Source organism: Amblyomma americanum, chromosome 11, assembly GCF_052857255.1.
Source record: "Amblyomma americanum isolate KBUSLIRL-KWMA chromosome 11, ASM5285725v1, whole genome shotgun sequence".
NCBI classification, from domain to species: Eukaryota; Metazoa; Arthropoda; class Arachnida; order Ixodida; family Ixodidae; genus Amblyomma; species Amblyomma americanum.
In genome coordinates, this window is record NC_135507.1 from 54,323,692 (window position 1) to 54,343,211 (window position 19,520).

The 19,520-nt window shown below is 50.4% G+C and overlaps 1 protein-coding gene across 1 annotated transcript; it reads left to right on the plus strand.

The window, feature by feature from the left end:
* Nucleotides 1–6,399: 6,399 nt before the first annotated feature.
* Nucleotides 6,400–18,503, plus strand: LOC144110569 (anaphase-promoting complex subunit 10-like). The gene is made up of 4 exons (XM_077643580.1): nt 6,400–6,607; nt 6,707–6,850; nt 6,940–7,102; nt 18,210–18,503. The coding sequence occupies exons 1-4, from the start codon at nt 6,601–6,603 to the stop codon at nt 18,493–18,495; spliced, it is 600 nt and encodes a 199-aa protein (XP_077499706.1). The 5' UTR covers nt 6,400–6,600; the 3' UTR covers nt 18,496–18,503.
* Nucleotides 18,504–19,520: the final 1,017 nt, after the last annotated feature.

The following is a 19,520-nucleotide window of genomic DNA, read 5'->3' on the forward strand; positions in this document are numbered from 1 at the left end:
CTTACTCATCTTTCACTTCATAGTTTTTATGCCCTGAGGCAATAAACATCGCTTCAAAAAATAATGAATGTTTTACAATCCAATTAACGTGCACTGACATTGCACAGCGCACGGGCGCCTTTGCGTATCGCCTCCATCGAAACGCGGCCGCCGCGGTCGGGTTCGAACCCGGGTACTCCGGGTCAGTAGCGGAGCGCCCTATCCACTGAGCCACCGCGGCGGTTGCAGTGCGCAGCTTTGAACTTTGATGGCGAGCAACGTTTTTTCATACTATGGATCTGATCATGTGTTGAAGTGGATGCGCCCAGACGCACAAAAAAAAGGGATGCCAGGCGCGATGAACTGTAGGCAAGGCAAAAGAGAAAATTTTCAATTAAGATTTCAGTGGAACGAGACACCGTCGAGTAAGCACGTTACCGCCGCTGTGGAATAATTTCAACCACCTGGGGATCTTTAATTGGTCGAAATTATTCTCCACTACGGGTCGACCAAGAAGGTCTGATTCGGCAAGCACAACTGGCAGCAGCATCCAGCGGAGCCCTGGCCTAAGGGCAATCGACCGTTCTGCAAGAAGATGGACGAAGCCACCTGAAGACCGCAGAAGAAAAGCGAATCTAGAGCTCAATAAAGTTTTTCACTCACACACACTCCACTACGGCACTTCTTTCTTCTCTCACTCCCTCCTTTATCCCTTCCCTTACGGCGCGGTTCAGGTGTCCACCGAGATGTGAGAGAGATACAGTGCCATAGCCTTTCCTCAAGCAACTATAATAATAATAATTGGTTTTTAGGGAAAGGAAATGGCGCAGTATCTGTCTCATATATCGGTGGACACCTGAACCGCGCCGCAAGGGAAGGGATAAGGGAGGGAGTGAAAGAAAGGAAAAAGGAGGTGCCGTAGTGGAGGGCTCCGGAATAATTTCGACCACCTGGGGATCTTTAACGTGCACTTACATCGCACAGCACACGGGCGCCTTAGCGTTTTTCTTCCATAAAAACGCAGCCGCCGCGGTCGGGTTCGAACCTGGGAACTCCGGATCAGTAGTCGAGCGCCCAAACCACTGAGCCACCGCGGCGGGTCGAACGAAAGAAAGAAAGAAAGATAGAAAGAAAGAAAGAAAGAAAGCAAGAAAGAGAAGGGATCTCTAGTGTCTCTTCTTAACGGGAGATTGAGGGGAGGAAAAACGCTAAGGCGCCCGTGTGCTGTGCGATGTAAGTGCACGTTAAAGATCCCCAGGTGGTCGAAATTATTCCGGAGCCCTCCACTACGGCACCTCCTTCTTCCTTTCTTTCACTCCCTCGCTTATCCCTTCCCTTGCGGTGCGGTTCAGGTGTCCACCGATATATGACACAGATACTGCGCCATTTCCTGAGTGAAAATTGGTTTTTGGGGAAAGGAAATGGCGCAGTACCTGTCTCACATATCGGTTGAAGCCTGAACCACGCCGTTAAGGGAAATGATAAAGGAGGGACTGAGAGAAGAAAGGAAGAAAGAGGGGCCGCGATGGAGGGCTCCAGAATAATTTAGACCACCTGGGGATCTTTATCGTGCACTGACGTCGCACAGCACACGGGCGCCTTTGCGTTTCGCCTCCATAGAAACGCTACCGACGCGGTCGGGTTCGGACCCGTGTACTCCGGGTTAGTAGCCGAGCGCCGTAACCAAAGAGCCACCGCGGCGGGGCGAAATTCTGTACTTCACAAAACTCAGGGTAAATATCGATGGCCGTGCGTCCAGTGACGTCACACACGCAAGGTTGCCCTTAGAAATCTCCCCGCTATGGAGGCCACGAAATGGGAAATTTTTATATTCTTTTTGTCCTCTATTCCTGTCCCCTCACCTCTTTCATTTCATTTCTCCATTCTGCCTGCTGTCCTTTATTTCCGCTGCCCCAGCTCAGGTGCTTCAGTATCGATGGCAGATGCCGGGGCTAGCAAAAATCTTTTCCTTCCCTTTTACTATTATTTTTAATAAAACCACTACCACGACCACCACAGCGACACAACGTCGTCCGGCTGCAAAATTTGGCACGAAGGACCAAAAAACTCGGAAGAACGTACCTAAACGTTTCACTAAAATGTGTAGAGGAAGAAAAAATACACCGGTGTTGCCCTTTAACGTTCACCGACGTCGCACAGAAAACAGGAGCTTTTCTATTTCGCCTCCATCGAAATGCGGTCGCCGCAGCAGGAATTCTACAATGCGTGTGCGATGTCAGTGCACGTTAAAGATCCCCAGGCGTTCGAAATGATCCCGGAGTCCTCCACTACGGAACCTCTTCCTTCCTTTCTTCTTTCACTCCCTCCTTTACTACTTCCCTTACGGCGCTGTTCAGGTGTCCAACGATATATGAGACCGATACTGCACCATTTCATTTCCCCAAAAACCAATTATTATTATTATTATTATTATTATTATTACGTCAGAATAAGCAGCCGAATGGTGGAACCACTGAGTCACAGCGGCGGGTTCTCATAGGATGTTCGGACAAGCGTAGGTGTGGAACCACACACTTGGCAGCAGGGTGCATCTTGATCCAGCTCATATTTTTTTTTTTGTAAAATGATATCATCGGATCGTGAGTGGTTTGGGGCTTGTCTAAGGGGTGCAGCGTGCTTTCGTAGGAGATACCCAAGGGTCACTGGAACTCACTTGGACGACCTGCGGACGTCATGAACGTCCTCAGGACGTCCGTGGGAGTATCCATTGAGGAATTCTTGTGAGGTTATGCGCAGTGCTTTGAGGGAAACTCGTCTCTCTTTTTGACGCTCAGCCCGGTTCACAGCTGGCTGGAACCGTTGTTTCCAAGCAAGCCCGGTAAGTGCGTCAACGCCTGCAGATCGAGGCCTCAGCATGGACTCGGGTATCGCCTAAGGAAAAAGAGAGCGCTGGGGTCCATGCGATGTGGAGTGATACGGCTGCGTGGAATTATCCGCATGAAGCTAAAGCGTAATCTAAGGAGGTACGTTACCTAGTCACTTCCAGCTCTTAGATTTGGACGCACGTAAATTTTCTGGCGCTCGCAGAAAATGTGGTGATGCCCGAATTAAGCACTCTGGCGTGCAGGTTACATGCGTGGCACTAGCATTAAAAACTTCCATCACCATGAAAACTGAAGAGGTGCCTGGATTATTTTAGTCTTTGCTAGAAATATATGGCTATGGCGAACGACCCCGGGCCGTCGCGAATTTCCTTAAAGACCAACGTTGGCTTCAGTGTCACCGGCAACAGGCTCGATCCCCATCGCCCAGGGGTTGTCCTTCACCATCTACCCCGAGCTTTTTCCGGGCGGCGCAAGGCCGGTCGCCCAGCCCACGGCGGGAAAACTGCAGTCATGGTGACCTTAGGGGGTGGGCTCGCTGGACATCGTTGTGCTTGCGACCCCCTATCGACGCGGACATGACATGCCGACGCCTTGACGGTTCCGAAGTCCGCGGTCACCGTTCACTCCGACACAGCGACGCTTCCTCGACACAACGACGCTTCGACGGTTACGAGGTCCGCAGTATACCCGCTCGCTTCGACACATCGACGCTGACGCATTACGGCGCCTCGACGATTACGACGCCTGCGCTCTCCGGCCCTCCGACGCACTGACTCCATTAGAAAGCACACGCCACGCCGACGAATTCCCGGTGCCAAAGCCTGCAGACAGCGCCTGTGCCCGCGATCATCCCCTCCGGAGGCTCCAACTCGCGAGCGGCTTTCCTTAGACATACCTGTGATAGTGGATGGTCGCCACGTTCGAGCGTTATTACATACTGGTGCTGATTATTCGATTTTAAGCAGCCAGCTCGCCACCATTCTCAAAAAGGTTCTCACGCCATGGGCTGGCACATACGTTCGCACGGCGTGCGGTCATCTGATTGCACCTCTCGGCATGTGCACCGCCCGAGTTCAAATCCGGAGGTCCACATTTGTCGTCTGCTGTCTTGTTCTGAATAACTGTTCGCGCGACCTCATCTTAGGTATCGATTTTCTGCGTGAATATGGGGCGATTATTAGCCAATGCGATAACAAGGTCACGTTTTCAACTGAGAATGCTGTCGCCCTCAGCAATGCACCGCGACCAAGCCAGACGCTTCGAGTTTCTACGGACGCTGTCACCCTGCCGCTTCGAACCAGCGCCTTCATTACGGTTGAGTGCGAATCATTTCAGGACGGTGACGCCATCGCCAAAACCAACCTTTCATTACTGCTGACGCAAGGCGTGTGCGTGGGCCGCAGTCTGATCCATCTTAACAGCGGCCAGTCACAGGTACTTGCTACCAATTTTACGCGCGAGCATCGGCATCTTTTTCGCGGCATTTTCGTAGCCTTTGTCGAACGCATCTCCGATGTTTCCGAGTGCTTCTCCTCAGAACCAGTGCAGCCTCCTTTCTCCCTCGAGAGCCTCGATATCAACTCCGTGCTGTCAACCAGACAACGGGAACAGCTGTGTGCACTATCGTTCGAATCCAGAGAGTTTCACCTCCTCGTCGTGCCGACAACACTTCAAGAGGAAACACTTTCTGCGTGCCACGACGAACCAACCTCTGGTCATTTGGGATACTCTCGCACACTTTCCAGAATACGCCAGCTGTTCTACTGGCCCAAACTTGCCACTGTTGTTAAACGCAGAGCGTCGGTAATGTCAGCACCGTAAGGCCCCGGCCGCCAAGCCTCCGGGGTTCCTCCAACCTATTGCACCACGTGCCCCTTTAGATCAGGTCGGCATGGACCTTCTCGGCCCCTTCCCTTTGTCCTCGGGTGGCAACCGATACATCATCATTGCCACAGACTACCTCACTCGATACGCCGAGGCCAAAGCCTTAGTGCGTGGCACAGCGTCCGAGGTTGCGGATTTCTTCATGAATCGCATCGTCCTTCGGCACGGCGCCCCGACCTACGTCGTTACCGACCGAGGGACCTCCTTTAATTCCCAGCTGATGGCCGAAATTTTTCAGCTAAGCGGTACGACCCACCGTAAAACTACTGCTTACCACCTGCAGGCAAATGGGCTGACAGAGCGGCTTAATAAGACCATGGCGGACATGCTTGCGATGTACGTCGATGTCCAACACAGGACTTGGGACATGATCATACCGTACGTGACATTCGCCTATGACACAGCAGTTCAAGGGACGACCCGTTTCACACCGTTCCGCCTCCTCTACGGCAGTGAGGTTCAGACGATGTTCGACGCAATGCTCCTTCGCGCAACTGATGACCAACTTTCCGCTGACGCTGAGGGGTTTGCCCACGAAGCCGAGCAGGCTCGTCAGCTAGCACGTGTTCACATCACAGAAACAAGATAGACTCACACCGATACAACCTCCGGCACAGACAAGTCTTCTACAATCCCGGCGACCAGGTTTGGGTATGGATGCCTGTTCGACGGCGAGGCTTGTCCGCAAAACTCATTTGCCGCTATTTCGGTCCTTATAAAGTCTTGCGGCGCGTCAGCGACGTTAATTACGAGGTACTACGTGACGCGGTACTTTCACAGCAGAGACCAAGACCAACAGCTATGGGCTGTCCAGCAGGTCCTCGGGGCGCTCGAAAGGCAGGGACCCAGCGAGCCGGCAACGGCGAGCGGAGTCCCGCGCCGAGTAACGGCAACCTCGTAGACGACGTAGGCCCTCGTCGGGGCGCGCGAGCGCCCAACTGCAGGCACAAATAAAGTTTGCTCCAATCCAATCCAATCACAGCAGAGAAGCCGCTGACTACCCCGTCCAGAGATCGTCCATGTTCTACGCATGAAGCCGTATTTTGCACGGTGACCCCCAGATACTTGAGCCTTTCTTGTGTGCTTTTGTGTGCTTGTGTTTGCTTGTGTTCGCGCGCTCATCTGCGCGCGTTTTTTTAAGAGGGGAGGAACGCCAGGTGGCGCTGAAGCAAGAAAGCGTTGAAGTTCGTCGTTTTCTCTCACCAAAGGACGTGCTGCCGCGCCCTCCCTTGCCTGGTCCCTCTCTGGTCACCAACACCATGACAATATATATATATATATATATATATATATATATATATATATATATATATATATATATATATATATATATATAAAGAGGGAGAGGGAATACAAGGATGCTAACCAGAAGGGCGTTCTGGTTAACAAAGCCGCACTGGGGTAGAGGGATGAGGGAGTTGAGAAGGGAAGCAGAGAAGGAGCCAGGGGCACAATCACAATTGTTCCCTTAGCAAGGCGCTCTCAGGAAACAAAACAGCGCCTTGTAGGCCTTAAGGGCAGTCGACTGCTGCAGCCACGCGCTCGAAATATAGCAGTGCAAAAACGTATAGAATAATGCACGCCGTAGATAGGAACTTCAATGAACAGTCAACACCATCGTTTTACCGAATCACGAAAGAGGTTGAAGAAGGAAGCCCACGTGCCCATGAGTGCGTTTGTATCAGCAGTGAACCCTGGCCGATCCCCCGCCTTGGGTATGTGCCATTAAGCCTGATTACATCATCATTATCCCCATCGCCCGAGGCTTACTGTCGCACGCTTTGCCGTGGTTCGGCTCTTCCGCCGTGCCTTCTCTCACTGAAGCCCACCGGCAGCGCTCCGAGTCCCTCCAGATTGACGAAGACACCCCAACAAGCAAGCCTGTACCATCATGTCATGTAAGCCTCTTCGTAACTGTCATACTGACCGCAGCCCGTTTTCTGCGGGAACCCGCTTAGACTGATGCCACAATGCATTCCCCTCTCGTTTCTTTCCAGATGCGCTCGATGATTCCGGAGCGTCTCATCCTCGTGTGGCCGTGGGCTCTGGTGACGTGTGCGATCCCTCGCATTTGGAGAAAGAAGGCAAAGTCCGAGAGGTCGGTGGCCAAGCCATCTGGTCGCTCTCGTCTTACAAGCCCGGTAAGCTGCCAAGCCACTATAAGTTAGCGGCGTCCAAAATTGCGCGAGGGTGTTCTGAATTGTGTTGTCTTCGATGCACATCGTTCTAGACTATGGCATCGACAACCTGCGAGACGACTCCGTTGACACCTACTGGCAGTCGGAGGGCCGGCAACCGCACATGGTCAACATTCAGTTCCAACGCAAGACGACGATCGAGGCGATCTACATTTATGTCGACTACACGCGTGACGAAAGTTTCACCCCCAGGGAGTACGTCTTTCCAATAACCTGCCGGGTCGGCATTCCTCGTTTGCTTTAGTTTCCGGCGCTCAGCCTCACAGGCACGGTGCAGACGCAATGCTAAGTGTGAGCTCCGAGCCTGGAGGTATGTAAGTACCAGAGAAATTTTGGTAGTGCTCTGTACAGCAGACGCTGATATGGCATTTAAGTGGAATACTTAGCAGTACCCTATTGAAAAATGTGTACAGGTTTGAATAGGTTGACAAATAGGATTATGGCACATTTCGTTTAACATTATAGGATGAAGCTTCTAAAGCGATTCAGCCTTTGAGTGACTCCTTAGGGGAGGGCTCCGTATAACTTCGATTACCCGCGGTTAATTACCGTGCTCTTACATCACACAGTGCATGCAAGTCATGGGTTCGAACCCGCCCGCTGCGGTAGCACTTCGATGGAGGAAAAATGTGAAAGGTCCGTGTACTGTGCATTGTTAGTGCTCATTGAGAACCCTAGGTGGTCGAAATTATCCGGAGCCCTCCACTACGGCGTCCCTCATAGACTGAGCCGCTTTGGGACGTCCATCCTATAAAGCCAAACCAAATGTGTCGTAATCCTATTTGCTGACCCGTTCAAACCTATATTCGTTTTTCAGTAGGGCATACTTGCAGATTTGCTGACGAAACGTCGTTGTGACTGCGCGAACCGTGGACCACACTTAGCGGTAACACATGAGCATGTGGTTTTGAGACTCGAATGGCGCCATCTATGGGCTCCTCGCGTAGGCAAACGGAGCCATACAGTGAGACAGTAGGGAGTCTTAGAGTAGGGGGTCCCTCGCGGTTGAGGGCATAGGGGAATATCTAGGTGTCAGTGCAAATGCGAAGAACAGTAATATCGCTTGTGTTATTTTTCTGCGCACGCACACTGGCGCACCGCTATGCCCCTAACCATAGGGTCCCCTTATCATAAAACTATTATAAAGTATCCCCTATCTACTGAAAAATGTATATATGTTTGAACGGGTCAGCAAATAGGATTATGGCACATTTGGTTTGGCTTTATAGAATGGACGTCCCAAAGCGGCTCAGCTCTATGAGGGACGCCGTAGTGGAGGGCTCCGGATAATTTCGACCACCTGGGGTTCTTAACGGGCACTAACAATGCACAGTACACGGAATTTTCACGTTTTTCTTTTATCGAAGTGCTACCGTAGTGGGCGGGTTCGAACCCACGACTTGCATGCACTGTGTGATGTAAGCGCACGGTAATTAACCACGGGTAATCGAATTTATACGAAGCCCTCCGCTAAGGAGTCATTCAAAGGCTGAATCGCTTTGGAAGCTTCATACTATAATGTTAAACGAAATGTGCCATAATCCTATTTGTCTCCTATTCAAACCTGTACGCATTTTTCAATAGGGCTATTATAATGTATCAGACACTGTGACAGTGCGTCCGCACCTGTCGTGGCGTGAACCTTAGAAACATGTGTCCAAGTTTTCCTTTTAATAGCGGTCCATCGTGTGCGTTGAGGTTTTCGGGATAATAATCCTTACCAGATGCATTTATGAGTGCTTCATTTAACATTACCCACCGTGCACGCTACTATTGTCTCGCTTGCACGACATCAACGTAGAGACTACCAGCGGAATATGCTACGGTGGAAATCTGAACCCTTGGTTAATGCCCCATTCATCAACGCCTTAACGTAAGAGCCTGCGTTGATGAGCGGATCACTGTCGCTTGGGTTAGGCAGAAGTATGTTATGAGTTGAGTTTCATGCGTGTAAGATGATAATGATAGTGAATTTTTATGACGCAAGGGCATCTGCGGCCAAAGAGCGCCATGACACAAGGTATTTTCGTTTACTCAAGGTGTGGCCAAAGACCAATTTCCAAACATATTCGCCCTGAATAAGCCGAGCACCAGATCAGGGGAAGCTTGTACCCATTGTGAGTGCCCGGTGGGTGCCCGGCGGCACTGGGGATCGAACCCCGCACCTCCCGCATGCGAGGCGGATGCTCAGACCACTAGGCCACCGCTGCGGTCTCGCTTGCGTGGAAGAGGGACTGGTATTCTCGTGTTGTTCCTCAAGCAAAGTTTGACACATAGGGCCATGTTACTGCGAGAACACAGCAAACTCGATGAGAAATGGAAGTAGGAAGAACTTTTGACGGCGCGTCATCTGTGTTCATGTAATCGTAACTACGTTGGCTGAAAGATTTTAAATTCAAATGGGTATTTCCCAACTGAGCACCTGACCAGCTACACATGCTTATTTGAAATGCCGAGGAAAGAGTTAATGCATCTATCTCTTGCACAGAAGTCTGAATGCGAGCAAGATTTTTGCACCTTGATTTTTTCAAGTTTGACTACTTAGCAATACAATCAATTAAACGTACAACAAGCTCTTCTTTTTTTTAAGCAAGCACACTGTCAGACGAACTAAGATGTTTTATTCCTTAACAACCGCGTAGTAACAGGCGCTGTGAGATGGCAATGCGGCTTCCTGGAGTACAGTCTGAAGTCGCTAGAGGTAAGAGATAACAGCGCCGAAAGCGGTGCCCGATACATAATTAACGAAATTAAACCGAACAAGCCGCACAGAAGAGAGGAAGCATTGCTATTGTGGGATGCAAATAGTTTGGTTGCTAAACATTTTAGTCTTGCCTCAACAGAAAGTTGATCACAAGACACAATTAAAAGCGCAACAATTTCGGTGCCTCTGCTGGTTTCGTTCACTGAGTGATTGATTTGTGTTTTATGTGTGTTTAACGTCCCAAAGCGACTCAGGCCACGAAGGACGCCGTAGTGAAGGGCTCCTGGAATTTCGACCACCTGGGGTTCTTTAACGTGCACTGACATCGCACAGTACACGGACCTTTAGAATTTCGCCTCCATAGAAATTCGACCGCCGCGGCCGGGATCGAACCTGCGTCTTTCGGGTGAGCAGCCGAGCGCCATAACCACTGAGCCACCCTGGTGGCCCATGCAGAAACCAACTCCATCTTTATTATAATGCGATTAGTCTGTTCCCAACCTCCGGCATCCCAACCTCCCAACATCCTCCGTACTATGCTTCAAACACGTCACATTTGCGGCAACAAATGTGCTTAATCACTGCAGATGGGTGCCCGTGAGCAAGTGAACTGCGTGTGTGTCATCGTTATTGGGACAAATATTACGCTTGCTGCTACTCTTGACGACTATTATAATGCGATTAGTCTGTTCCCAACCTCCGGCATCCCAACCTCCCAACACCCTCCGTACTATGCTTCAAACACGTCACATTTGCGGCAACAAATGTGCTTAATCACCGCAGATGGGTGCCCGTGAGCAAGTGCACTGCGTGTGTGTCATCGTTATTGGGACAAATATTACGCTTGCTGCTACTCTTGACGACTATTATAATGCGATTAGTCTGTTCCCAACCTCCGGCATCCCAACCTCCCAACACCCTCCGTACTATGCTTCTAACACGTCACATTTGCGGCAACAAATGAGCTTAAGCACCGCAGATGGGCGCCCGTGAGCAAGTGCACTGCGTGTGTGTCATTGTTATTGGGACAAATATTACGGTTGCTGCTACTCTTGACGACTATTATAATGCGATTAGTCTGTTCCCAACCGCCGGCATCCCAACCTCCCAACACCCTCCGTACTATGCTTCAAACACGTCACATTTGCGGCAACAAATGAGCTTAAGCACCGCAGATGGGTGCCCGTGAGCAAGTGCACTGCGTGTGTGTCATCGTTATTGGGACAAATATTACGGTTGCTGCTACTCTTGACGACTACTATAATGTGATTAGTCTGTTCCCAACCGCCGGCATCCCAACCTCCCAACACCCTCCGTACTATGCTTCAAACACGTCACATTTGCGACAACAAATGAGCTTAAGCACCGCAGATGGGTGCCCGTGAGCAAGTGCACTGCGTGTGTGTCATCGTTATTGGGACAAATATTACGGTTGCTGCTACTCTTGACGACTATTATAATGTGATTAGTCTGTTCCCAACCGCCGGCATCCCAACCTCCCAACACCCTCCGTACTATGCTTCAAACACGTCACATTTGCGGCAACAAATGAGCTTAAGCACCGCAGATGGGTGCCCGTGAGCAAGTGCACTGCGTGTGTGTCATCGTTATTGGGACAAATATTACGGTTGCTGCTACTCTTGACGACTATTATAATGTGATTAGTCTGTTCCCAACCGCCGGCATCCCAACCTCCCAACACCCTCCGTACTATGCTTCAAACACGTCACATTTGCGGCAACAAATGAGCTTAAGCACCGCAGATGGGTGCCCGTGAGCAAGTGCACTGCGTGTGTGTCATCGTTATTGGGACAAATATTACGGTTGCTGCTACTCTTGACGATTATTATAATGTGATTAGTCTGTTCCCAACCGCCGGCATCCCAACCTCCCAACACCCTCCGTACTATGCTTCAAACACGTCACATTTGCGGCAACAAATGAGCTTAAGCACCGCAGATGGGTGCCCGTGAGCAAGTGCACTGCGTGTGTGTCATCGTTATTGGGACAAATATTACGCTTGCTGCTACTCTTGACGACTATTATAATGCGATTAGTCTGTTCCCAACCTCCGGCATCCCAACCTCCCAACACCCTCCGTACTATGCTTCAAACACGTCACATTTGCGGAAACAAATGAGCTTAAGCACCGCAGATGGGTGCCCGGGAGCAAGTGCACTGTGTGTGTGTCATCGTTATTGGGACAAATATTACGGTTGCTGCTACTCTTGACGACTATTATAATGCGATTAGTCTGTTCCCAACCTCCGGCATCCCAACCTCCCAACACCCTCCGTACTATGCTTCAAACACGTCCCATTTGCGGAAACAAATGAGCTTAAGCACCGCAGATGGGTGCCCGGGAGCAAGTGCACTGCGTGTGTGCCATCGTTATTGGGACAAATATCACGCTTGCTGCTACTCTTGACGACTATTATAATGCGATTAGTCTGTTCCCAACCTCCGGCATCCCAACCTCCCAACACCCTCCGTACTATGCTTCAAACACGTCACATTTGCGGAAACAAATGAGCTTAAGCACCGCAGATGGGTGCCCGGGAGCAAGTGCACTGTGTGTGTGTCATCGTTATTGGGACAAATATTACGGTTGCTGCTACTCTTGACGACTATTATAATGCGATTAGTCTGTTCCCAACCTCCGGCATCCCAACCTCCCAACACCCTCCGTACTATGCTTCAAACACGTCACATTTGCGGAAACAAATGAGCTTAAGCACCGCAGATGGGTGCCCGGGAGCAAGTGCACTGCGTGTGTGCCATCGTTATTGGGACAAATATTACGGTTGCTGCTACTCTTGACGACTATTATAATGCGATTAGTCTGTTCCCAACCTCCGGCATCCCAACCTCCCAACACCCTCCGTACTATGCTTCAAACACGTCACATTTGCGGAAACAAATGAGCTTAAGCACCGCAGATGGGTGCCCGTGAGCAAGTGCACTGCGTGTGTGTCATGGTTATTGGGACAAATATTACGCTTGCTGCTACTCTTGACGACTATTATAATGCGATTAATCTGTTCCCAACCTCCGGCATCCCAACCTCCCACCACCCTCCGTACTATGCTTCAAACACGTCCCATTTTCGGCAACAAATGAGCTTAAGCACCGCAGATGGGTGCCCGGGAGCAAGTGCACTGTGTGTGTGTCATCGTTATTGGGACAAATATTACGGTTGCTGCTACTCTTGACGACTATTATAATGCGATTAATCTGTTCCCAACCTCCGGCATCCCAACCTCCCAACACCCTCCGTACTATGCTTCAAACACGTCCCATTTTCGGCAACAAATGAGCTTAAGCACCGCAGATGGGTGCCCGGGAGCAAGTGCACTGCGTGTGTGTCATCGTTATTGGGACAAATATTACGCTTGCTGCTACTCTTGACGACTATTATAATGCGATTAATCTGTTCCCAACCTCCGGCATCCCAACCTCCCACCACCCTCCGTACTATGCTTCAAACACGTCCCATTTTCGGCAACAAATGAGCTTAAGCACCGCAGATGGGTGCCCGGGAGCAAGTGCACTGTGTGTGTGTCATCGTTATTGGGACAAATATTACGGTTGCTGCTACTCTTGACGACTATTATAATGCGATTAATCTGTTCCCAACCTCCGGCATCCCAACCTCCCAACACCCTCCGTACTATGCTTCAAACACGTCCCATTTTCGGCAACAAATGAGCTTAAGCACCGCAGATGGGTGCCCGGGAGCAAGTGCACTGCGTGTGTGTCATCGTTATTGGGACAAATATTACGCTTGCTGCTACTCTTGACGACTATTATAATGCGATTAATCTGTTCCCAACCTCCGGCATCCCAACCTCCCAACACCCTCCGTACTATGCTTCAAACACGTCCCATTTTCGGCAACAAATGAGCTTAAGCACCGCAGATGGGTGCCCGGGAGCAAGTGCACTGTGTGTGTGTCATCGTTATTGGGACAAATATTACGGTTGCTGCTACTCTTGACGACTATTATAATGCGATTAATCTGTTCCCAACCTCCGGCATCCCAACCTCCCAACACCCTCCGTACTATGCTTCAAACACGTCCCATTTTCGGCAACAAATGAGCTTAAGCACCGCAGATGGGTGCCCGGGAGCAAGTGCACTGCGTGTGTGTCATCGTTATTGGGACAAATATTACGCTTGCTGCTACTCTTGACGACTATTATAATGCGATTAATCTGTTCCCAACCTCCGGCATCCCAACCTCCCAACACCCTCCGTACTATGCTTCAAACACGTCCCATTTTCGGCAACAAATGAGCTTAAGCACCGCAGATGGGTGCCCGGGAGCAAGTGCACTGTGTGTGTGTCATCGTTATTGGGACAAATATTACGGTTGCTGCTACTCTTGACGACTATTATAATGCGATTAATCTGTTCCCAACCTCCGGCATCCCAACCTCCCAACACCCTCCGTACTATGCTTCAAACACGTCCCATTTTCGGCAACAAATGAGCTTAAGCACCGCAGATGGGTGCCCGTGAGCAAGTGCACTGCGTGTGTGTCATGGTTATTGGGACAAATATTACGCTTGCTGCTACTCTTGACGACTATTATAATGCGATTAATCTGTTCCCAACCTCCGGCATCCCAACCTCCCAACACCCTCCGTACTATGCTTCAAACACGTCCCATTTTCGGCAACAAATGAGCTTAAGCACCGCAGATGGGTGCCCGGGAGCAAGTGCACTGCGTGTGTGTCATCGTTATTGGGACAAATATTACGCTTGCTGCTACTCTTGACGACTATTATAATGCGATTAATCTGTTCCCAACCTCCGGCATCCCAACCTCCCAACACCCTCCGTACTATGCTTCAAACACGTCACATTTGCGGAAACAAATGAGCTTAAGCACCGCAGATGGGTGCCCGGGAGCAAGTGCACTGCGTGTGTGTCATCGTTATTGGGACAAATATTACGCTTGCTGCTACTCTTGACGACTATTATAATGCGATTAATCTGTTCCCAACCTCCGGCATCCCAACCTCCCAACACCCTCCGTACTATGCTTCAAACACGTCCCATTTGCGGAAACAAATGAGCTTAAGCACCGCAGATGGGTGCCCGGGAGCAAGTGCACTGCGTGTGTGTCATCGTTATTGGGACAAATATTACGCTTGCTGCTACTCTTGACGACTATTATAATGCGATTAGTCTGTTCCCAACCTCCGGCATCCCAACCTCCGAACACCCTCCGTACTATGCTTCAAACACGTCACATTTGCGGAAACAAATGAGCTTAAGCACCGCAGATGGGTGCCCGGGAGCAAGTGCACTGCGTGTGTGTCATCGTTATTGGGACAAATATTACGCTTGCTGCTACTCTTGACGACTATTATAATGCGATTAGTCTGTTCCCAACCTCCGGCATCCCAACCTCCCAACACCCTCCGTACTATGCTTCAAACACGTCACATTTGCGGAAACAAATGAGCTTAAGCACCGCAGATGGGTGCCCGGGAGCAAGTGCACTGCGTGTGTGTCATCGTTATTGGGACAAATATTACGCTTGCTGCTACTCTTGACGACTATTATAATGCGATTAATCTGTTCCCAACCTCCGGCATCCCAACCTCCCAACACCCTCCGTACTATGCTTCAAACACGTCACATTTGCGGAAACAAATGAGCTTAAGCACCGCAGATGGGTGCCCGGGAGCAAGTGCACTGCGTGTGTGTCATCGTTATTGGGACAAATATTACGCTTGCTGCTACTCTTGACGACTATTATAATGCGATTAGTCTGTTCCCAACCTCCGGCATCCCAACCTCCCAACACCCTCCGTACTATGCTTCAAACACGTCACATTTGCGGAAACAAATGAGCTTAAGCACCGCAGATGGGTGCCCGGGAGCAAGTGCAGTGCGTGTGTGTCATCGTTATTGGGACAAATATTACGCTTGCTGCTACTCTTGACGACTATTATAATGCGATTAGTCTGTTCCCAACCTCCGGCATCCCAACCTCCCAACACCCTCCGTACTATGCTTCCAACACGTCACATTTTCGGAAACAAATGAGCTTAAGCACCGCAGATGGGTGCCCGGGAGCAAGTGCACTGCGTGTGTGTCATCGTTATTGGGACAAATATTACGGTTGCTGCTACTCTTGACTACTATTATAATGCGATTAGTCTGTTCCCAACCTCCGGCATCCCAACCTCCCAACACCCTCCGTACTATGCTTCAAACACGTCACATTTGCGGAAACAAATGAGCTTAAGCACCGCAGATGGGTGCCCGGGAGCAAGTGCACTGCGTGTGTGTCATCGTTATTGGGACAAATATTACGGTTGCTGCTACTCTTGACGACTATTATAATGCGATTAGTCTGTTCCCAACCTCCGGCATCCCAACCTCCCAACACCCTCCGTACTATGCTTCAAACACGTCACATTTGCGGAAACAAATGAGCTTAAGCACCGCAGATGGGTGCCCGGGAGCAAGTGCACTGCGTGTGTGTCATCGTTATTGGGACAAATATTACGCTTGCTGCTACTCTTGACTACTATTATAATGCGATTAGTCTGTTCCCAACCTCCGGCATCCCAACCTCCCAACACCCTCCGTACTATGCTTCAAACACGTCACATTTGCGGAAACAAATGAGCTTAAGCACCGCAGATGGGTGCCCGGGAGCAAGTGCACTGCGTGTGTGTCATCGTTATTGGGACAAATATTACGGTTGCTGCTACTCTTGACGACTATTATAATGCGATTAGTCTGTTCCCAACCTCCGGCATCCCAACCTCCCAACACCCTCCGTACTATGCTTCAAACACGTCACATTTGCGGAAACAAATGAGCTTAAGCACCGCAGATGGGTGCCCGGGAGCAAGTGCACTGCGTGTGTGTCATCGTTATTGGGACAAATATTACGGTTGCTGCTACTCTTGACGACTATTATAATGCGATTAGTCTGTTCCCAACCTCCGGCATCCCAACCTCCCAACACCCTCCGTACTATGCTTCAAACACGTCACATTTGCGGAAACAAATGAGCTTAAGCACCGCAGATGGGTGCCCGGGAGCAAGTGCACTGCGTGTGTGTCATCGTTATTGGGACAAATATTACGCTTGCTGCTACTCTTGACGACTATTATAATGCGATTAGTCTGTTCCCAACCTCCGGCATCCCAACCTCCCAACACCCTCCGTACTATGCTTCAAACACGTCACATTTTCGGCAACAAATGAGCTTAAGCACCGCAGATGGGTGCCCGTGAGCAAGTGCACTGCGTGTGTGTCATCGTTATTGGGACAAATATTACGCTTGCTGCTACTCTTGACGACTATTATAATGCGATTAATCTGTTCCCAACCTCCGGCATCCCAACCTCCCAACACCCTCCGTACTATGCTTCAAACACGTCACATTTTCGGCAACAAATGAGCTTAAGCACCGCAGATGGGTGCCCGTGAGCAAGTGCACTGCGTGTGTGTCATCGTTATTGGGACAAATATTACGCTTGCTGCTACTCTTGACGACTATTATAATGCGATTAATCTGTTCCCAACCTCCGGCATCCCAACCTCCCAACACCCTCCGTACTATGCTTCAAACACGTCCCATTTGCGGCAACAAATGAGCTTAAGCACCGCAGATGGGTGCCCGTGAGCAAGTGCACTGCGTGTGTGTCATCGTTATTGGGACAAATTTTACGCTTGCTGCTACTCTTGACGACTATTATAATGCGATTAGTCTGTTCCCAACCTCCGGCATCCCAACCTCCCAACACCCTCCGTACTATGCTTCAAACACGTCACATTTGCGGCAACAAATGAGCTTAAGCACCGCAGATGGGTGCCCGTGAGCAAGTGCACTGCGTGTGTGTCATCGTTATTGGGACAAATTTTACGCTTGCTGCTACTCTTGACGACCCGCTGCGGTAGCTCAGTGGTTAGGGCGCTCGACTACTTATCCATAGTTCCCGGGTTCGAACCCGACCGCGGCGGCTGCGTTTTTATGGAGGAAAAACGCTAAGGCGCCCATGTGCTGTGCGATGTCAGTGCACGTTAAAGATCCCCAGGTGGTCGAAATTATTCCGGAGCCCTCCACTACGTCACCTCCTTCCTTTCTTCTTTCACTCCCTCTCTTATCCCTTCCCTTACGCTGCGGTTCAGGTGTCCAATGATATATGAGACAGATGCTGCCCCACTTCCGTTCCCCCGAAACCAATTATTATTATTATTATGTCTATTGACGACTACATGCTCTCAAGACGGCGAGTTGTATTCTACAGTGCAGTGGTGGCACATAGTCTAGCGATTTAGCGAACAAATACCAAGAAAAAAATGTACTAACAGTACAGTCCGCGCCATGCATATGCCCCTGGGTTTACTGCTGAAAAAGACCCGAAGGAGCTAGTTCGATGTAACAGTAGCTTGGTTTGGGCTAGTTGGTAACAGTTCTTAGAAAACATAGCGCAAAAAGGACACGGACGACACAGAAGTGGACAGGACAGGCCAGCGCCTGTCCTTTTTGCGCTATGTTTCTAAGAGCTAGTTCCTTGTAAAAATGTACCCCCCCCCCCACTCCCCGTTTTTTTCTGCTCTCAGGATGTCCGTGCGTGTGGGCCACCCATTCCACGACCTGCGCGAGCTGATCGCTTTCAACCTGAAGAGGCCTTCGGGCTGGGTGCGCATCGCAACGCGGGACGTGTATGGCCAACCCGTGCGCACCTTTCTCGTGCAGATCGCCGTGCTCTCCAACCACCTCAACGGACAAGACACGCACCTGCGTCAGATCAAGCTGTACTCGCCACTGCAGCACGGCGACGTATCTGTTCTACGCAACGTGCGCTTCACCAGTCCGGAGTTTCGCATGTTCAGCTGTATCCGCTGATCAGTCATTGAGGGAATGTCAACCGGTGAATAAAAGCGCGAGACGTGTGGGAGCATTCTTGGAGCGAAAAGCTTCACTACGCCACCGTTTAGAGCCGTCAGCGGGCCCGCAAGTTTGACCTTGAATGTAGCTAGAGGTCAGCGGGGCCGCAAGTTTCACCTTGAATGCAGCTAGAGGTCACACCATGCGCACAACCGGTGGTAGTGAGGTTCGACACTGGACGTCAGCTACGGCAGCGACACCAACTATCTTGACTTTGACTTTTGACCTTTGCCTTTGTTTTGACCTTCGGTCAAGTGGGAAAGCGTCTGCTGGAATCGCATGCGCAGGGTATCATAGTGGGTTCCGTATAAAACGTCGGTGCACCTTGATGCGGTCAGTCTAACGCTAGGTGTGTTCGATGCGACGCCTGCCGTGGAGACCGCCAGTCGCTCGACCACAAACGTAGCCAGGGAGATGCAGCTTTTCGCTTTCGACCAGGATTAACCACAGATAAACCACCAGCCATTTTTTTGGGCGGGGGGGGGGAGGGTGGCGGCGGTAGCTCTATTCAATGCAGAAACTCGAGTTTCAGTCAGTATGTAGGCTTGACATTGAAGTGACCTTCGAACATAGCGAGTTCATAGCTACAGCCTCAAGTCAGATGCCGAAGCATAACGGGACTATGGCCAATGTTATGGTGTCCCCAGATTTGGCACTGGCCATTACCAGCATTGGCCCGCCCCACCCCACCCCCCAAATTTGGTCCACCCTCACCCCCCGAAATTTGACCTCCTCGGGTTTAGACCAAAATTGATATACATGCTAATTTTAGTGTGCCCATTACGAGTTGAGCTCCAAATTTGACCAGGGGCACTCTCAAAATTTGGCCCACCCCACCCTCGAAATTTGTCCCTCTCGGATTTGGACCAAAATTGATGTTCAGACTAATTTGAATGCGCTCGGTGCGATGGTGACCTCCAATATTGGCCTTGTGAGTGATCCCTGCAAAGATGACCATAGTCGAACTGCAAACCGTAGCCAAC

Bases quoted from the DNA above. Each gene is read 5' to 3' on its own strand.
- LOC144110569 (XM_077643580.1), top strand. The intron at 6,851-6,939 runs GTAAGCTGCCAA...ACATCGTTCTAG, and splicing joins GCTCTCGTCTTACAAGCCCG to ACTATGGCATCGACAACCTG. The intron at 7,103-18,209 runs GTACGTCTTTCC...TTCTGCTCTCAG, and splicing joins GAAAGTTTCACCCCCAGGGA to GATGTCCGTGCGTGTGGGCC.